Here is a 19897-nt window from a genome sequence, read left to right as displayed (position 1 = left end):
TTAGAGTCACGTAATTACAGTTAGAGTTACAATTACCGTAAATTAAAAATTACAATTACAGAATTATCGCGCGCTCTCTCAATAACCAGAGGTTACTTTTTCTTCTACTTGATTTATTACTTTTCACTAAACGTAGCCTGCAACGCAGGCAGTCTTCCCGAAAGGAAAAAAACGTAGAGGTTCCTCACTGATTTTTTCTTTCGGGGAGGGCGGCTGTGACGCAAGACGTAAGTAGTAAATAGTAAACACACGCAGGCTACTATGACACAGGCTCCAGCTATATAACAAAGCACTTAATTACTGGTCCTTTAGGAAAAAGTTTGTTTCGTTTCCCGCCCTACACCACCCCCCCCCCCCCCTCCAACCCCCTTCCCATCTTCGTCTCGGGAAACATCGACATTCTCGGGAAAACAAAGCTAACTGCTTCCCTCGGGACCAGTGATTAAGTATCTATTACACAATATAGTCTCTATACTGTGAAGACAATACCGGGAGAAAATTTTTTATGATGCGATCCAGTCCTCGCCATTGCCTCCACATCCTGTCGTTCAGATAGGCCTGCAGATCATCGCGAGAGATACCACGCCGTTCTTTGAGGGGGCCTTTCAAATTTGCCCACGCAGATTCGGCTTCCTGAGTGTGAACCCCAGTTACTGGGTCCACGAAGTTATCTGCGTGGACAACAACGCGATGTCGAGCGACGTGGTTGGGCAGATGTTGGTCCAGGTTTCTGTAGGCCCCCCAATCATCGGTGTACACTTCACTGCCTGGTTGGAGACATTTTGCAAGAATCGGCAACAGTGTCGCACGATCCCGACTCGCCACCACTTCATAATAACCCTTTGCAGGCCTCGTGGCTGTTGAAATGACTCCAAAGACCCACAAGTCGAGAGCTCTTCTTCCTCGGTTATACTAATAGAGTTAACGATTGTTGATTAGTGAAACTATTTGTCAAAGAATTCAACCAAATTTGACAAAACGGCAATATCACAACCAAGACATGTATACTAACTAACCTTTGCTTTGTGATTGAATTTGCTTTCGTCGCACTTCACGACAGCTGTTCCCCCAAACGGAATAAAAGGGTGTGTTGCGATGTCCGCTGAACATACGTCCTCCAAACTTCGAAAAACAGTGCAGACAAGGTTGTTATTTATGGACATCATGTTCGCGGTGGATTTACGACTCTGGTCCGTGGACCAGAAGTAAATCATCATTAAAAGTTACCCCAAAGGGATTTTTGGCCACTTGGCAAAAAAACTGTTAGTTCTGATGCTTCGTTTCTTCCTGCAAGTACTGCATCTCCTAAAGGAATAGAACCAGTGTCAAATTCAGAATTCCTTTGGACGCCTCTATTAGAGATTTAAAAGGGATATTACTACAGTTGTTCTCGGTCTCATATCTTCTACGCCCAAGCGGAATGGCTCACTCTACAGCTTCAAACGGAGTGCGTTTTGGGTAAGAGATCTGCTATGGAGTTCCGGGAAGAATTATTTAGTCTGCGTTTTTAGCAATGACATATCCGAGATATGACATAGTCTCGTCTTCTGGACGTTTGTTATACAATAGCAATGCGGTTAGCCTGCAAGAACGAAACATGATCTTCGAGATAGAGGTGTGAAATCCCAACGAATGCGTTTCCTGCAATATTGCTCCAGTAGTCCCAGCACTATTACTCCATTTTTGTCAAGAGAACGCGCCAAAACTTTGTGCCCGTATTTCTCTGTGCGGTCTTGGTTTGTTTTCTTAATTTACACGCTCCTTATATCTGCGTTCCCTAAGATTTTTGTATTTCAAAAACTAGAAGCCGAAAATGACGTATGATAAATATCAATGGAATAATGAAGCTCGCATTTATGGTTCAACATATAATACGAGTATACCAACTTGCGTGACTTGCCATCCAACATGGCAAGTGAGAAGGCGAGCTCGAGAGGAGCGAACATGAAACGCGTGATAGTGCCACGCTCGCAGCAGGCTATCAAGAGATGTTTTTTACATTTCGTTCAACAGACCACGTATAATCGCTAGTTCAAAAGAGCCTTTTATTATTCATTTTAGACTACTCTTTTTAATGTTAGATACATTTTTTAGATTTTCTCTGATATTGTAAAGCGCCTTTGAACAATAGGGTATTGGTGCCATATAGAAATTTTATTTATTTTATTTACTTAATTTCGCGGGTACGTAAGCTCGCGAATTTGGTGAGACTGTATTCGCGGCAGGGTCTTCTTTTAGCCATTTCAGTAGCCAAATATGAAAAAAGGGCATTAAATTTCGCGATTCAAGCGTTCTCAAATTCACCTTCAAAACACGTTATTAAAATACTTTCAAGTTAAACTGGAACAAGCAAAAGGCATAATTCAAAAATAACGTTTAAGTGTATTACAACTTGGATAGGCATTGTCTCAACTGTGGGTCATTTACTACGAGAGATTTCATGATGCACGCGTTCATTGCACGATGCGGGAATGTTAAAGTCACGGTAATTGTTTTCAAGCATCTATGATCCTCACTCGTTTAGGGTGGCCGACCCCGTCACTTTGTGCATCAAACTATAGTCCACCTTCGGCAGAGTGGTTATTAATTAGCTAGATAAGATAATTTATTTTGTTTCTTGTCCTTTATATTTCACAGCCAGTACGTACAAGACCCAGGAGTGATCCTTCAGTGTTCCTTGATCAGTTCCTAGCCGGAGGCGGGGGACGGGAATAATTTTTAGCTGTCTTTGACTAGGTTTACACTATAGTAGATTTTTACAGATCCATAAAGGTTTCTGGATTCATCAATTTTAGTTCGTTTTATAGTAGGGGTTTACAAAGAAAGAATATTCGGATTCCTAACCGTTTACACGTCACACGACGACAACTCAGAATGAAGTGGTTAACAAGCTGTTTGTTACCTTGAAAACGAGAAACAAAATGCTCCGAAAGAAAGCTAGGGGTAGGTTGAGACAACAAGAGAACGGATGGATGTTGTACCTGATGGCCTTTGACCAAGAATAGTCTTAGATTCGGAAGAATCATTCTTCCCTGATGTTTCTTCTTGGAATTCCGTGGAATTGGCAGTCCCACTGGTATGTCAGAAGCTTACTAGAGTGAAGTAGTGGAAAGACGTGGCAAAGAGAGAGGCGGTTTCCGTCGGACAGGGTCGAACGCCTGGTGCGTCTTCCATGGCCGAGAGGATTCCCAGTTCAGATTGTCGGTGGAATGCCAGCATCCTTTGAAAGGAAGCAGACGCAAAAGGGTTCCCGTCTGGTTCCCTGAGGGATAGTTAACTGGTTGATCCTGTCAGTAGTCATATGCTTGTCCCAAAGATTAAGCCATGCATGTCTAAGTATAAGTACTTGTACTGTGAAACTTCGAATGGCTCATTAAATCAGTTATCGTTTATTTGAATGTACCACTACTACTTGGATAACCGTAGTAATTGTAGAGCTAATACATGCGAAAACTCCCGACCTCTGGAGGGGATGTATTAGATTAAAAACCAATGCGGGTTCTGCCTAGCCTGAATTTCAGCCGCCTCCTCCACTCGCTAAGTCACTCGGGGAGAGTGGCGTCGCCTCTCTCCCCGAGTGACTTAGCTGGCGGAGGCGGCGGCTGAAATTCAGGTAAGGTACTGCCCGGTTATTTGAGGATTCATAGTAACTGATCGAATCGCACGGCCTTGCGTTGGCGATGTTTCATTCAAATTTGTGCCCTATCAACTGTCGATAGTAAGGTAGTGGCTTACTATGGTTGCAACGGGTGACGGAGAATTAGGGTTCGATTCCGGAAAGGGAGCCCGAGAAACGGCTACCACATCCAAGGAAGGCAGCAGGCGCGCAAATTACCCAATCCTGACTCAGGGAGGTAGTGACAAGAAATAACAATACAGGGCTTTTCCAAGCCTTGTAATTGTTAAATCCTTTAACGAGGATCCATTGGAGGGCAAAATCGAATTCGATTTGGTTCGATTTGGTTCGATTAGTCCGATAATCGAACTAACGGCAAAACCGAACTCAAACGAACGATTGGTGTTCGATTGAATTTTGGATTAGATTCCCCTGAAAATAAAGATATATAGAAATCAACAACAACTCAACGAAATTATTTAATTTTCAATTTTGATACACTTGTACTAGATTAAGGGATCGAGTTTTGCAACAAGGAAGGAAATAACCGAATATTTTGGGACCTTTCGGGGGCCAAGATATCGATTTTTCACAAAGTTTGTTTCTTGATATGAACGCTATTACAGTATTATTTTCAAAGTGGTTACAGCTGATCCACGATCTACCTTTTTTTCCACATCCGCGAATGGTTCAATTTCTCGAGAAAGTATGCAATCAGTGCGTTTTTAAAGACTGTTTTAATCCGACGGTTTTACAGGTTTGACAGAAGGCGGTAAACTTCAAATAAAACTGAAACATATACGGACGCATTGTTCTTCACAGCGTGTAACGAGCCGGTATAAAATTTCAGCGTCCCCACCTCAGTTTACTTTGTAACTATGGCGGAATCTAGCTCGGCAAGTGAGAGATCTAGGTCTCCTTCCCCGGCGAGGGCAGTTACTGGACCGAAATCGTCACGTACTTTTGTATGGTTGAGGGAACTTCCCAAGGCAATCCCACGAGGAAAACCTTGGGATCAACTGAACCGTGATGGCAGAGTGAAAGAAATCGAGTTCGGCAAGAAATTTACCGAAAGGCAAATGCGCGATTTAGTGCGTCAGAATTTTACTGAGTTAGGGGAAGCTGACTTTAGAAGGTAGGCTCTAACTACAGCTAAATAAACATAATGGAATGCATCTTTCGATACTACAATCGAGTGAAGTATGGAAAATCAGATTCGTCGGCGGCCGACTGAATTACAGTAATCTCCCGGCATTTAGGTAGCTAGCGTGCCAGCGCGGTTCCGCGAAAGGGACAGCGAAGTAAGCGAAGGAAAAAACAATGTTAGATTTCAGCTTTCTTCTATCATTGTTTGGCAGAATTCGCCTGTACAAGTCTGGCAGCAGAGGCAGTGTCTTGACGAGGGTTGTCAAAAATATACCTGATGCATCGACTTTATTGCACAAATTCAGTGGAGGATCATCCAAAAGGGTGTACATTCTTCTTAAGAGTGATGATGAAAATGGAGGTACTATAAAGACATATGGCATTTGACATTTACGTAGACAGCGTGACTGATTGGTGGGCGCGTCGGGCTCGTAATCCAGCGGTCTTGGGCTCGATTCCCGCTCTGACCACTATCTGGATTTGTTTCACGGCAGTCCCGAGTTCACATACTCGCCCCCTTGTAAATAATCAACTGATTTGACTCCGGCCAGTTGAGATTCTTGACAATGTTATGTTCAATTTTAATTATTTGTTCCAGTTGTTTGCTCAGCCCCAGTAGACTTTGTGAGGGTAAATAAAGGTTGTCTATATATTTTACATATGTACAACAACTGTTTCTTTCTTTAAAAATTCAGTTCATCAAATGAAAGCTCTAAGATTTGTTCTTGTTCTCTTTTTATCACACTGCAGAGCCATGGTAACAGCTTCGGTTAAGTCTACATTGAGACAATTAGTACATCTTGCCAGGGTTTTATCATTTCCAGTAGCAGAATATATAAGCCAAACCCTCAAAATCTTTAACTGGCTTTCATTTTCACAGGGGGTCCTAATTCTAGAACTGACCCATCTGCCATAGTTCCTGTGTCTTTAGTCCAGGCTCAGGATAATTCTAACAATACAATGCCTCCAGTTCCTGGTAATGCTGGTGTCCCTCCAAGGTTGCCTCTACCTAGAGATGGATGTAAGTAAAAGAAGTTGAGAATATCTTAATTGCCAATGACATTCCAGAAAAAATCCTTACCTCCCCACAGATGGGATTTTTTCTAAGACCACCCTACCCCTCTGGAAATTGCAATAAAGCTTCACACATTTCTTTAAATTTTTTGGTCTAACAGAACCCTCCACCACCCAGGAAATTCCAATCCCTTCTGTGGGGGTAGTACTTTATGGATATTTCCTAGACCGGAAAGTTGCTAAAATAGTTCTGAAGCAAAAAGCAATCACTAACATGCACCTTTAAGTATGAACGAATATACCTACAACCCACATATACCTACGTGTACCTATGTATATTGTTCATGTATAAGCTGGGCAGATCTAAGGGGGATGGGGCAGGTTTAGAGGGTTTGATGTTACATCCTAAACTAAAATGTGGGGCATTAGAACAAGTCCATATCTCGAACCCCCGTACCTATAATCCAGTATCTGCCCCAGATAAGACGATTTCAATTGATAATTTGATTCAGCCCCCCTGTGGGATAATGATAGTGTTGTAATTAAGCGCAAGCCCACTATTTCTAAGGTGGGTTAACAGTTGACGATAAAAACGAGGATACAAAAAAAGATCCTAAGGAGGCATCTCGTAAATGGCATCATTTAGTTTCCAGCACTGTAATGACCAATCAACTCTAAAAATTTGAACAGGTATTTATTCCACTAAGCAAAACCAAAGAAAGTCCATCAGGAAATTAAAATCAGGGTGTACATTTCTTAATTTTTATAAAACTTAAATGTGTTACTGGTATACAAGGAATAACAACATGAAATTCTGGGTTGTCTTAATTGGGTTTTACTGTGCTTTCAAAGGCAATTCAATTTTTCCCAATGGTTATCAAAACCAGGAATTAACTAAAAATATATTATTTCTTTCACCAGTTTCAACAAGACAGTATCTTACATCCTTAGCTCAATCCGGGACCCTGGAGACTGACAATGGTGAGTCAAGAGCGGAAAATTTAATAAAGGGAAGGAAGAATCGAGCTTTCTGAAAGCAAAGATTTTTATGGGATAGAACAATAGCATGTGTAGACCCATGTAGTCCTGACCAATACCTGTTGGAATGTAAAAAAAATTGTGAACTGTAATCATACCCAAAGGCCAGTGCAAAAATAAAAAAAAAGCTGGACACTATCAAATCCCACTTCAGTCTTATAATCCTCACACATATTAGGCCAGAAAATTGGACATCTCTACCAGCCGAAGACATAAAAAATAGCTATGCCCTAAATCTGAAAATGAAACCATACCATCAAAGACACCTATATTATTAATAAAAATTTCAAAGTACCACTAGCTTAAAAACAAATGCTTTTAAAATTCCTTTGAGGGAATTCTTGAATCCTGTCTTAATCTATTTCAGATTCCACATTATCACCAAGAACTGATACATCTCAGGGTGAGAGAATTTCATTTCCCCTACATGTACATTTGATGTGCTTAAATTCAGTATGGAGGACTAACACTCCATTCTTACTAGTCTTGCCTTTTTTCCCTTTTGATCTTATTTGCAAGTGGGTAAAGCTGTAGAAAATTACTGCAACTATTCTTTGCAGAAAATACAGATGAATTTCAAAATCAAACTATATTTCTCTTGTTACATGGGTTTCAATAGGAGCATGGACACCTACTTCATCTCTTCCCACTGGTCACTCAAATGTAAATCCTGTAATCCAACTGACCATTGAAGATGGTAAGTTGTACCAAGTTGTAATGCCCATGACTATATGTTCGTGTGTGTTTCGAGAAAATAAATTAATCAATCAATCAATGAAATATAAATACTGGCATTAAATAAGATCCAATAAGGAAAGACTATTTTCATACCCTATTATTTAAAATATCATGTCATTTACATGATAATGGATCTCTTTTCATTGACTCTATAAATTTTGTTGCCTGCAGTGCTGATACAATCATCAGAAAGAATTGTGACACCACAACTTATGTGTGCTGTTGCGAGCTCACAAAATATTAAAAGTGAATATACTGTAAGGACAGACTAAAACAATCACATTACAGTAAAACCCGGTAGGGATATGGAAAACAGTTCGAGTTGGCGGGGACTCCATTTTTCAGGGTCGATTGAATATCCAACTTGCCATGTTAAAAATTGATATTTTGCCGAGTTTTTCAGGACTTCAGTATACAGTGATAGCTAAAGGTACCGCATCCAGTATGACTCATAGGATCGGGAAATGACTGTCACTAATTAATATCAAATTGCTGTGGTGTTAGATTTGAGTGTGTTTACCAATTACAGGACAAGAAAACCAAATGGGATGACATCCCTGTTAAGTTACATGAACCAGAATTCGAGTTATCAGGGTAAATTTTTATCAAGGGCAATGAAATTTGGTTCGAGTTAGCGGGGAATTCGAGTTATCAGAGTTTGAGTTAACCAAGTTGAAATGACTGAAAAGTGGGGACAAATCCAATGAAATGGGACTTGGTTCGAGTTAGCAGGAATTCAAGTCATCTGAGTTTGAGTTACCGGGGTTCTACTGCACTGTTAAACCTGCAAACATTTACATACAAATTGGTTGCCATGGGAATGGGATACAACTGCTAACATTGTCTTCCACAACTACAGATGCTGATTTACAACAAAGTCCATTTGAGAATTCTGTGATAGTACTGGACCAAATTCAAGGTAACTCCTTTTTTAATTAGCCCATCCAGGCTTTTATCCAGGATTTGAAAAGTGGGTGTCCAAAATGTGCACTAGTGTCTGCTCAAATGGACATTTATTGGACAAATCCAATGAAATGGGACTTGGTTCGAGTTAGCAGGAATTCAAGTCATCTGAGTTTGAGTTACCGGGGTTCTACTGCACTGTTAAAACTGCAAACATTTACATACAAATTGGTTGCCATGGGAATGGGATACAACTGCTAACATTGTCTTCCACAACTACAGATGCTGATTTACAACAAAGTCCATTTGAGAATTCTGTGATAGTACTGGACCAAATTCAAGGTAACTCCTTTTTTAATTAGTCCATCCAGGCTTTTATCCAGGATTTGAAAAGTGGGTGTCCAAAATGTGCACTAGTGTCTGCTCAAATGGACATTTATAAGGCAACATATGAACAATGATTTTCTTTAAGAATAGGCTGTCCACAAGACAACCTGGACACTCATCTGGCAAATTGCCTGAGCTCAGCCCATTGACTCCCATGTCAGCCATTGGTCCCTTTTTCACTTGTTAACCAATCAATGTCAACTGTGTCAGATCAGCCTCGGATGTTCCAGTCCAAAGTCATTTCCGCACTATTACCTTATTGAAAAAGTAGAATCCACTACTCTGACGTTGAAATTCACTGTAGAGTCAAAGTTCTCTAATACGGACACCAAAGGGACAGAGCAGAGAGTCCGTATTAGAGAATTGTCTGCATTAGAAAGGTCACTATGATGACATCACTTTAAAGTCTCCACTGACAGTTTAGTGTGTTTAGTAACTAAAATCAGGCTTAAAAGTGACATGTCAATCATTGGTATCACTGATTGATCAAGTGTCCATGTTTTGGAATTGGCTTCCTAGGGCCGAGATTTGGTGTCTGTTGTCCATTTTTGAGAGGGTCCATAGAATAGAATTTTTTTTAAAAGGCAATGTACATGTATGAGAATTTTCGGTACAGAGGAAACTGTCCATATGGAAAATTGGAAAATTCTTTCTTTGCTCAATGCATCACTATGATTTCCATGATTTTAGAGATACTAAACGATGTTCATTTCATCGCATTTTATATTATAGTCCTCTTGCTTAAGTTAGTTAACTTAAAAGGATTAAAGACAGGGCATTTCATACTGAAAGCACGCATTTATTACACGAGTGTCTTTATTCATTCAGCACAGCAAGAAAATAATTCTTCAGCAGCCAGGGCTGCTGAAAGAACAAATTCCAGCACAAACTCAAGATCCCTTTCTACAGCAGGTATGTGCATGCAGCATAATGTACATAAATGAAATTACAAAATGCATATTTCTTAGCATAGCTACATTGTACACTGTAATGATATTTTATTACAATGTAGATTTATTTATATTTTGCCTCAGAAAACCAGAAACAACAACCACAATACAGAAAATAATACTTAAAATGTACTGTAACATCAACTTGTTGTACAGAGTGGTTAAACGTTCACACTTCTATTACACTGACAGCATGGTTAGTGTGCGAAAAATGTCATGTCTGATTAGGGCTAGTGGGTTTTGCAGCTGGTCTAGAGGATTTTTCCTTCACAAATGAATTTTAGCAGGCAAAAAATCACAAAATCACACACTAGCTGGAGTCAATGTATGCCTTTTTGTTGGTGTCAATCTACACAAAATAGAACACGCTGATTTATACAACAATCGGGCAGTCTACAAAACTCCAACAATGATAATGATAATTTCAATACTCACTAAACACGAGTAAAAGTCACTTAATGACTGTAAGTACATGTAGTCAACAACAACAAGAATTCAGCTATTTACAGTCAACATAGACAATGAAAATATCCCAGCAACGATGGATTCCTACGTGTATCTTCAACATTGGCTTTGTTTGTGTACAACACTGAATTAGAGGGCAGGTGTTTGTCAATTGAAATCAAATTTAAAGTAGAATAAAGGCAAAATGGAATTTTTTTCTTTCTTTAACTGACTACCTCAGCTTCTTCTGTTGCTTATTATGGCTTTCAAACATGCATTGTAATTTGTGTAAAGGTTTAAACCAGTTAATGTCCGTAGGTTTCCTTGGCACACCATTCTACAGTGAAGGCAACAAAGGTAAAACTCATTACATTGTGTTTATTGCATGGTGATTATGCAATATTCTATCAAATGTACATGTATACTTTAAAGTATATTAATTTATGGTGTTACTGTGACTTTTATATTCAGACATTCATGTCAGGGAAAGCATCCAGTTGGTTTTGAACATAAGATATAAATGTAATTATCTATCTGCGTGGTTTTTAAAAACATGTCTACAGACATTTTTTCACTTGGCAACCATTGATGGTCTTGATAAATTCCTTTAATCAAGTGATTTTGATACAGCTAAATCAAACCTTGAATACAGGAAATAAATTCAATATCAAATGATTGTATTTGGTAACCTAACACCGTTGTTGCCCTTTACCGACTGATCGTCCACCAAAAGCGTCTCTGCATTCCATTCTCAGTAAAGGCACACGCGATAGGTATTTATTTATGTTGTCAAATAGCTTTTTGTACCTGAATGTAAAAAGATTGCTCCTTAACAAAAAACTGATTAAATTGTTCAATGAACTGGAAAAGCAATTGGCCAAAATTAATTCGCAAACAGTCCACCTTAGCGGTTTGTATTGAAAAATTCGGAGGGCTTAGGGAACCAATCAGAATTGAGCCATATAACAAATATGATTTGTTGATATAATAGAAACGCAAGATGTGTTCTTAGCCTTGAAAGTCATACATAATAGCTATTATTTTTATATTTTGGTCCAGATATACAGAAGCAAAATGTAGAAATAATTATTACAATGTACATGTTTATCAAGTTCTTGTACAGTCTTCAAAATGTTGTAGAAAAGGGTGGACTTTTGTAGACGGTCCACATACACATATTGACAGGTCGCGATCCAACTTACACAAGCTTACTATGATTTACACAAGGAAACCACAAGATATAATAGATACTTGTTTCAGCTGCAAGGTTCTGTTTAGACCAGCGTTAAACCTATGTTGCGTTCTACTCTAATTAATTATAATTTTGTAAAACAGTTGGAACCGTGGCTGGAGACATGTCACCTCATGGCTTGGGAGGTAAGCTTAAATTAATGAATGCACAGATTAACACAAACATTAAGCTTAGGTACAGTAGGAAGCTTCCTACATTTGTGAAAAGTAAATAAACTGGAAAGTCCTTAAAGAAAAGAATTCTGAATGCAATTTGTTTTGCTTTCTTTCTTTATTTCGGAAGAGGAGTCCAACTTACCTTCTCGTACAAATGAGGTGGTGCGCTGCGAAGAAAGTTTGTTGGCCTCCTGCAGAGGAGAGAACACTTCCCTGCCAAGTTTCCTTGTTCACTCTTTCGACGAGGTAGGTAACAAGGGCTTGCCAGCAGTCGCTTGTCTAATATCACTGATGACAAATTACTCAGTCATCTTTTGCACCCAAGAATGTGAGCGTAATTTGCACCCAGGAATGTGAGCGTACATGTAATTTGTACAATTATTAGGACTTTATCCAAATGCGTGAAAGCAAGTATGCACACGCACAGATTGCTGGTAGTTGTAATAAAGAGCTCGCAAAGACTTCTGGGGGGGACTTTCATTATCGCGAGGAATATGGAACAAAACATTTTCCGATCAAACCTGGCCAAGTAGGAGGAATGGCTCTGACCATTTTTATTCCTTTTCATAATTCCCTGCATGCATAAGTGAAGCAAAGTAGGGCAACGAACTGGTTTGCCAAACTGGAGAGGGGAATTTCGGTCGGGCCGGTCCGAATGGTCAAAGTGGGCCACCTCCAAAGGGGTCACGAATTCTGCGATCTTAAGGAACCGAAACGGACCTTTCCATATGACTTCCAACCGAAATTTTGGGGAACTTCGGCATAATATAAAGCACCTCTGATAGTTGCAGGAAAGGAAGCGGAATCGCGATAGACGTGAAAAGAGTACAAAGATAGGAGCTCAATGTTATTTTCTTCAGGTTTAGATCTCTGATCCACTGCAAAGCTAATAAAGCTTTTCACGATTTTATACCACAAACACCCACACATACAAAATAACCAATCACAACCAACAAAGCAAGGAACAAAAGCAATGGCAAACGCGTGAAGTGCACTCTGGTCCAGTTGACCGGCAGCTGTTAATAATAACCTTATCAGTTAAAAAAAGTTTTCAAAAGCACGACTTAAAAGCATTTTATATTTGCCTTTCAGCTTTGCTGGCAGGCGCGGACGCTTACGATGGCTATCTGCATAGTCCTACTCAACTCCAGAAAGGAGAACGCTGGAGTAAGGGAGGGGATTGTGAGGTATACATGTGCATGCAGTGTATCAATGCTAACATGGCTTTATTGAGTCGGTCGAGAAAGCTGTTGTAGTAAAGATGGAACTAAAGACTGGACACCCGGGTTCACTACTGTAGATGTCCCGGGCGGCACCATCGATTTAGCCGGACTTTATGTCAAAAACTTTGATGCATCTCAATGTTAAAATTGTCATCATGAAAGGACAATGTTATAATATTATACCCAGTAGTCACCACTGATAATTCAGTACATTGAATTGGTTACTTGAAGGGCTCTAAGATGGCTATCGGCGCAATACCATGGAAAGGGTTTGTTCTACTGGCCTGGAGAGACATCCTCCACAGATGGAAGGCGAGGTAAGTTGTAAATTCATCAGTTATCATCAATTAACAAATAAAAGAGTGTGGAGTGTTTCGTTCCACAATGCTTTAAGAATTTTGAATAAATTTATTGAATACTTGTTTAGAAGTTATAGTTCATCGACAACTGCTGTGTTTTCTTACATGTCACTGTGTAACATCAAAGGAGAAAAATAATTAACCAAAGGTTAACAGAACTATCGTCAATTACTGTTATTTCTATCCTTCACAGTTTGCAACATGTTCGGTGTACGCTACACCAGCGATGCCGTACTGGTCATCGTTCCTTCCAGTTCCTCAATGTGGAAACCAACATTGCTAGATGATATTGAAGGTAATGGATTGTTTGAGAGCTCTGAATGCAGCGTGTAGATATCGTCTCGTCTCCTTACTCTCTAAAAGTATGACATTATAATATACCAGGATGCTCGTAAAGCGTTTCTACCATTGTTCTTTCCAAATTTTGGTTTACTTAGCTTTTGTTGGGTTGTTTTAATCTGTCAGTTAAATTGCGATGTTCATGCCGGGTCGAAATACAGTATTTCTGTAATACTTAATAAGAGTAATTGCCTGGGTACTGGTGGTTAGCAGGGTGAAATTGAATAGAAATTGCATGGAATACATACTTTCCATACTTAATTTCTGCAAAGTAAAGGTACTCCCTCTCCGAATCTCGACCAGTTTCTGAGGGATTTAAACTGAAACCAATTTTCCGCCAGTGTAACATAGACAAAAAGAGTTTTTCATAATTATTATAAACCAACAAAGATGTGTATATGTTACCGTAGATAGCAGTATCACTGCAACAAATATTGAAGACAGGCTGGCGACGGCATTAGAGAAAGCAACAGATATGCTGAAAGTGCTGTCTATACAAAGGTAGGTTTGCTCATTATTTTTCAAATTAATGATAAATCTGAAGGTAGAAAAGTCGCCTCAGAAAACCTTGACATAATGTACGTGTATACAGATTTAATTTTACAGACAATTCTGGAGATATAACGACATAATAATCCTATAATATGATATAATGCCTAAAACTGTTAATTAAATCTAAAAAGTAAATGATATATATCTATGATCTCTGACTACCATTTTGCAGGGAGAAACTCGAAACTTTCAGGAGAGACAGGGCTGAGCAAGAAGATGACTTGCTAGTAAGTAATGTAAGAAATGTTAGTATTGTAATTACAGTAAGTATTGTACGTTGTGTTGTAGTTATTAATTAAATTTAAAAAAAGAGAAAGAAAGAGGCAGTCAATAGGATGCAAATGACGGTGACAAGATTGACAATTGAATGATTTCACGGGAAAATTCGGAAAAGCGCTTGTTAAGTAGTTGGTGATGTGTTTCGGTTTTAAGACCATAAATTTTTCCGTTTAATGCAACTTTGTACAAATTGTTTGCTGGGCATTTGATGTTAGCCTCCCTGTTAGCACGAGTGTTTCCTTTCCCTCCTCTTAATTTTAATCATTTTGGTAGCTTTTTATAACATAAAATAGACCTTACAACGGTTTGTTCCGTTCTAACACCATTCTATAATTATTGTGCTACTCTAAGTTTAATACGTTTTCCGTGAAACCATTTTGCAGAAAATGTCTGTGAATTATTGAATAGTTGTCCACTCGCCCCATTTACAAAAGAATTACATCGTGTTATTACGATGTAGCTTGGATGTCCTGTGTCTGCAGGCATTGGTAAAACTTTTACCTAAATTGACAAATAATATTCAATAGGCACTTTAGTAAAAACCACATGAAGAACTGTAATTTCCTTTACCTAATCTGAAGGCCAGCATGAAGCTATTGTCTTTGAAGAACTTATAAGTTGTTAATTTTTTTTTGTTCTGTTCTGGCAAGTTGCCTCAGGTAGCTCAAAAAACAGACAACGAAGAAATGAAATGTCACTGATATTAATAACTCTGCATTTTCAAACAGAAAGCACAACAAAATGAATCGAACGAGAGAAGGGAAGGAGAGGAGAAGGAGAAAGAGAAGGTAGGAGAGGAGCAAAAATTAGAGGATAACGATGTAAGTTTTTCTTGAATGAAGATTGTTGTGCATTTGATGTTAGCCTTCCTGCACGATTGGTTCCTTTTAATTCACTTCCTTAGTTTCAGTCATTGTGGTAGGTTAAAAATAGATAAAATAGACCTTAAAACGGTTTTCTTCAATTGTAACAACATTCCATATGCTACATTAAGTACAATAATTATTTTTCCTGAAACGATTTTGTAGACTGAAGGGAAAGATGCAAGGTCTGCAAGGAGAGCAAGGGTGAACGAAGAGCCGGTGTCGGGAAATGTGATTCGGGTCAGGTCCCGAAACGGGACACAGGAAACGAGATTTCAAACGGGAGCTCATTTCCAGGTGAGAAGCCGCAGTAACTAAAATTGCCTTAGTTGTATACATGTAGTTGTCGTAACATGGGAGTTTATGGACCATGTTTTCATGTGAAAATAATCGGTTGTCTTGCGTGTCGACATTCATTTTAATGGAAACGTTCAGTTTAAGTTTTACTAACGTTGGCCAGTCTATACAGGAGCAACCTCATTACCAAGCTAAGTTATTCACCTTGTTCCTCATGTTGCACAACCGTCTTTATTCTGTATGTTACAGGAGGTCTACGACTGGGCCGGGGCAGATGAATCCTTCCCGCCCTATTTCACCCTGCATAGGGGCAGTGTGATGGTTTCTCACGAAGAAACAGTGCAAATGGATGAAACTTTAGATGTCACAGAGAGAGTAAGTAGACAATGTGATTTGCTCAGCTTTAAAGTGGACATTTTTTGAAATTTGACCAGAAGCCATAATCGGGGACGGAGACCTTCCCCGATTGTGGCTCCTGATTTGACACAACAATCTAGATATGCTTGATAGTCACAATACTGAAAGTTAGCCTACCCATCCTCGCATACCGGGCGCAGCTAGTAAGGCTTTACGACATTTCCCGGCGAGGCTATAATCTAGAAAAGTCTAGAGAAACCCAGACAGTCGATCCTCGCGAACGACCTCCCAAAATGTCAAGTCTGGGTGGCCGCTGACGGGAGGTGGTGAGGGGAGGTGGAGACGGGAGCTTAGACCATATTTGGTCAAAATTCGGCCACATTAGCATGTTTATTTTTAATTCATTTATGGTGGTCTCTTTTTAGACTTCCAGGAATGCAATGTTACAAAACATTAATATCCAGTTTTCGATTCATTATCTGTTTGAATGTTAACTTTTGTTTTTACATTCTTCTGTATTTCCTTCCTGCAGGAGGAAGAGGAAATGGAGTCACTGTTTCAAACTAAGGTTAGGGAAGTTTTTTTTAAAATGTCCATCATTTAAACAAATCAAGTCTAACCTTGCAATCGGACTTATAACATATATAGCCGATGTAGGCGGAGTTTTAACCAATCTTGTGAACGCGAAGAAGATCATAATATCTGCTGCTACATTTCTTTTTACCTTCCATGTCACTATTTACCTATGAATTCGCAGGGACTCATTATTATTGGCCACTTTAATTCGGACTTAGTTGTTAGGAACTTACCTTCAGCCCACTTACTGATTCATCTAGGAAGCTTCAGACCAGCCTCTTCGTGAGGTTCTTAGGAAATTTAACATCCAGATGATAGTCTCCTAATCGAGCCGAGACACTTGGGACCAGGCTCTTCGTGAGCCAGGACACTTGGGACCAGGCTCTTAGGAGCTTAACTAAGGGCAATAGACTTCCTAATCGAGCCAGGACACTTGGGACCAGGCTCTTAGGAGCTTAACTAAGGGCAATAGACTTCCTAATCGAGCCAGGACACTTGGGACCAGGCTCTTCGTGAGCCAGGACACTTGGGACCAGGCTCTTAGGAGCTTAACTAAGGGCAATAGACTTCCTAATCGAGCCAGGACACTTGGGACCAGGCTCTTAGGAGCTTAACTAAGGGCAATAGACTTCCTAATCGAGCCAGGACACTTGGGACCAGGCTCTTCGTGAGCCAGGACACTTGGGACCAGGCTCTTAGGAGCTTAATTAAGGGCAATAGACTTCCTAATCGAGCCAGGACACTTGGGACCAGGCTCTTCGTGAGCCAGGACACTTGGGACCAGGCTCTTAGGAGCTTAACTAAGGGCAATAGACTTCCTAATCGAGTCAGGACACTTGGGACCAGGCTCTTAGGACCTTAACTTCCTAATCGAGCCAGGACAATTGGGACCAGTAAGTTAATTTCTTTCGCGCACATCAATAATTAGGGTTTTTTCTTTATGGCCAGAGCTCGCCAGTGATGGAAATCGTATTATATTTATTTGGTTTGATCAAATCTATACAAGATCTCAAATTGGGATTTGAAATATAAAATTTGATATGGTTGTTTATTTACGGCGTTTTAGCCATCTAAAAACTTGAAATTTTTTCCTTCCGATTAGTCATAAACCGGGTGAGGTGGAGGTTAATAAGAACAAAGAAGTAGGTTGATCTAATATTCGAACCAACAAATGGAAACGAGAAACGCATTTGAAATGTACTAGACACTGTTTAGTTCCAACTTCGCTTCAAAATTGTGAAAATTTACAAGAACTACCCTGGATGTGCAGCTTAAGTGTCGGAGCATTTTTGAAAATGGGACGTTTTCGAGATCCATACTTCTTGCGGTGAAGATGTCCTTAATTTTAAGCGTGGTCACTCAGGATCAGGTTCTTTGTTAGCCAACTCACGCTCGGTAGATAGACTTCCTAATCGAGTCAGGACACTTGGGACCAGGCTCTTCGTGAGCCAGGACACTTGGGACCAGGATCTTAGGAACATACTCCGGTAGATGGACTTCCTAATCTAGCCAGAACACTTGGGACCAGGTTCCTAAGAGTCTATCTAAGATTCAAAAAGCTCATTGCTGGGCATGGGAGGGGTATTAACGAGTATTAAGTAATTTTTGCTGGATCGCTCGAGACAAGTTTCTTTATGAGGCACCTTACCCCCGGTCGATAGACTTGGACAAGGACACTTGAGAACAGGTTCTTAAGATTTTACCCTCGCTCTATAGACTCTCTAATAGAGCCATAACACTTGAAAGCAGCCTCCTCGTGAGCGGAGGCATTTGGGACCAGATTCTTAGAATTCTTCCAAACTTTCATCCATATTCAAGTAAGGAGTAGTAAGGATACACAGAAACTTAATTTAACCGCGCATTAATTTTCATATCAAATCAATTAATCGGGGCAGGTTCTTATAATATCAACGTAACCACAATACATCTCTTTGTTTCTTGGCCACTTAGTTCGGTAAATTGAAAAGGGGGTATTCTACTCATATGTGTCAAACAGCCATCCTACGTTTAAAGGGCCCGGGATAACTGTTTGACACTTGTGGGTAGAATACTTCCCTTCTATTTTCTTTCACAGGTTTCCTTCAAGGGGAATTATAATTACCAAGAAGGTGCGCTGTCAAAAACCCTGGAAGGTAAGACCTTTTCATTTAGTTTTATGTTGAAAAAAATGTCAACTCGAAATGTTCATTTAAGGTACGAGGCTACGATTTTCCTTTTGCCTTAAATATCTTTCTCTTTGTTCTATAGATTATTTGTTTCCTTATTTTTCGTGCCTCTTCAGCCATTATGTAAACTAAATACTATTAAAAATTAAATAGGGGGTCTTTGTGTTTGGGAACGATATTTTACGATTACTCTGGGCTGGTTGGAGGTTAGTTACAAAGGTGTTATTATCATTGCAGATGCACAAACTGATGCCAAAGAAAATGGAGACAAGAAGAGCGATGATAACAATGAGGTGCCAGGCACGTCTTTAGAAAGGAAAAAAAGGAAAAGAAAGGACCGGAACAGAACAACAGCCAAAAGACTGAAGAAAAAGAAAGAGAAGGAAGGAAACCACAAAACTGACAACTGATTTAAAAATATGTTCATGTTATTTAAAGCATGGTAAATTCGATGTATTTTACTTAGGATAACATAGATAGATCGTGTTGCAGTTTGTACATACAATAATGCATGTATTTGCCTTAGGATAATATTGACAGAATATCGTCTGAACGAAAAAGTTGCCTACAATCTGCGACACAATAGCCCACACATTGCCGTTGAGATAACAATATTTCTGAATTATTTTAGCCTCGATTTCCTTAAATTTTACCCACTCTCCCTTGATAAATTAGTTTTTTTTCCTTCTGTGCTTGTACAACATTGAATGCAGGAAAGGGTTGGAGTATTGTATTTCGAGGTGTGGTTGATTTTAAAGTTCAATTTTAAGTCTGGCCTAAAAAGTTGCTTACTGAATTTAGTCGCAGATTGTAGTGACTAGTGACTAAAAAAATGGTTTATTGTGGTATTTTTTTTAGCAAACAAAATACAGACTTTCAAGCGCAAGCTTTTTAAATCGCCTGTATCATTTTTAGCCGAGAATGAAGTGGTTTTCAGAGACGTTATCCATCTGTTTAGAAAAACCGATGACAATTTTCTAGTAAAAGAAAAGCAAGATTTAATTTCTCATGCACAAGGAACCGGGCAAGCGTGTGAGAACCTGGATTCTGCATTTTGCAACAAGAGAGTCATTTATTTATTGGACACTCTGCTAGTGGCACCAGTCGCTCATTCCATTTATTTATTTCTTTATTTATTTTTGTTGAAAAAATCTAGTGGAAAAGGCTTTTCCTTTTAACTTTCCACCATTCAAGTGGAAGGCGCCCGTAAACGTTTATCCCTGATGGCTTCTTCAGTCCTTTTG

The 19897-nt window shown here is 39.5% G+C and overlaps 3 protein-coding genes across 3 annotated transcripts; all 3 read left to right on the top strand.

Moving 5' to 3' along the window:
* Positions 1-4128: 4128 nt before the first annotated feature.
* Positions 4129-7842, top strand: LOC145496821 (uncharacterized). The gene is made up of 6 exons (XM_081476571.1): positions 4129-4751; positions 4975-5123; positions 5643-5783; positions 6698-6757; positions 7182-7217; positions 7434-7842. Exons 1-6 carry the CDS (start codon positions 4495-4497, stop codon positions 7610-7612), a joined length of 822 nt encoding a protein of 273 aa, XP_081332697.1. The 5' UTR covers positions 4129-4494; the 3' UTR covers positions 7613-7842.
* A 3891-nt stretch (positions 7843-11733) lies between these two features.
* Positions 11734-15310, top strand: LOC145496822 (uncharacterized). The gene is made up of 7 exons (XM_081476572.1): positions 11734-11889; positions 12736-12830; positions 13098-13183; positions 13419-13520; positions 13975-14065; positions 14289-14343; positions 15124-15310. Exons 1-7 carry the CDS (start codon positions 11734-11736, stop codon positions 15229-15231), a joined length of 693 nt encoding a protein of 230 aa, XP_081332698.1. The 3' UTR covers positions 15232-15310.
* Positions 15311-15638: 328 nt separating this feature from the next.
* LOC145498494 (uncharacterized) lies at positions 15639-19063 on the top strand. The gene is made up of 4 exons (XM_081478415.1): positions 15639-15930; positions 16445-16480; positions 18563-18620; positions 18891-19063. The coding sequence occupies exons 1-4, from the start codon at positions 15796-15798 to the stop codon at positions 19061-19063; spliced, it is 402 nt and encodes a 133-aa protein (XP_081334541.1). The 5' UTR covers positions 15639-15795.
* Positions 19064-19897: the final 834 nt, after the last annotated feature.

This window comes from Orbicella franksi, chromosome 9 (genome assembly GCF_964199315.1).
Source record: "Orbicella franksi chromosome 9, jaOrbFran1.1, whole genome shotgun sequence".
Lineage (NCBI taxonomy): Eukaryota > Metazoa > Cnidaria > Anthozoa > Scleractinia > Merulinidae > Orbicella > Orbicella franksi.
This window is presented reverse-complemented; position numbering and strand designations above follow the sequence as displayed.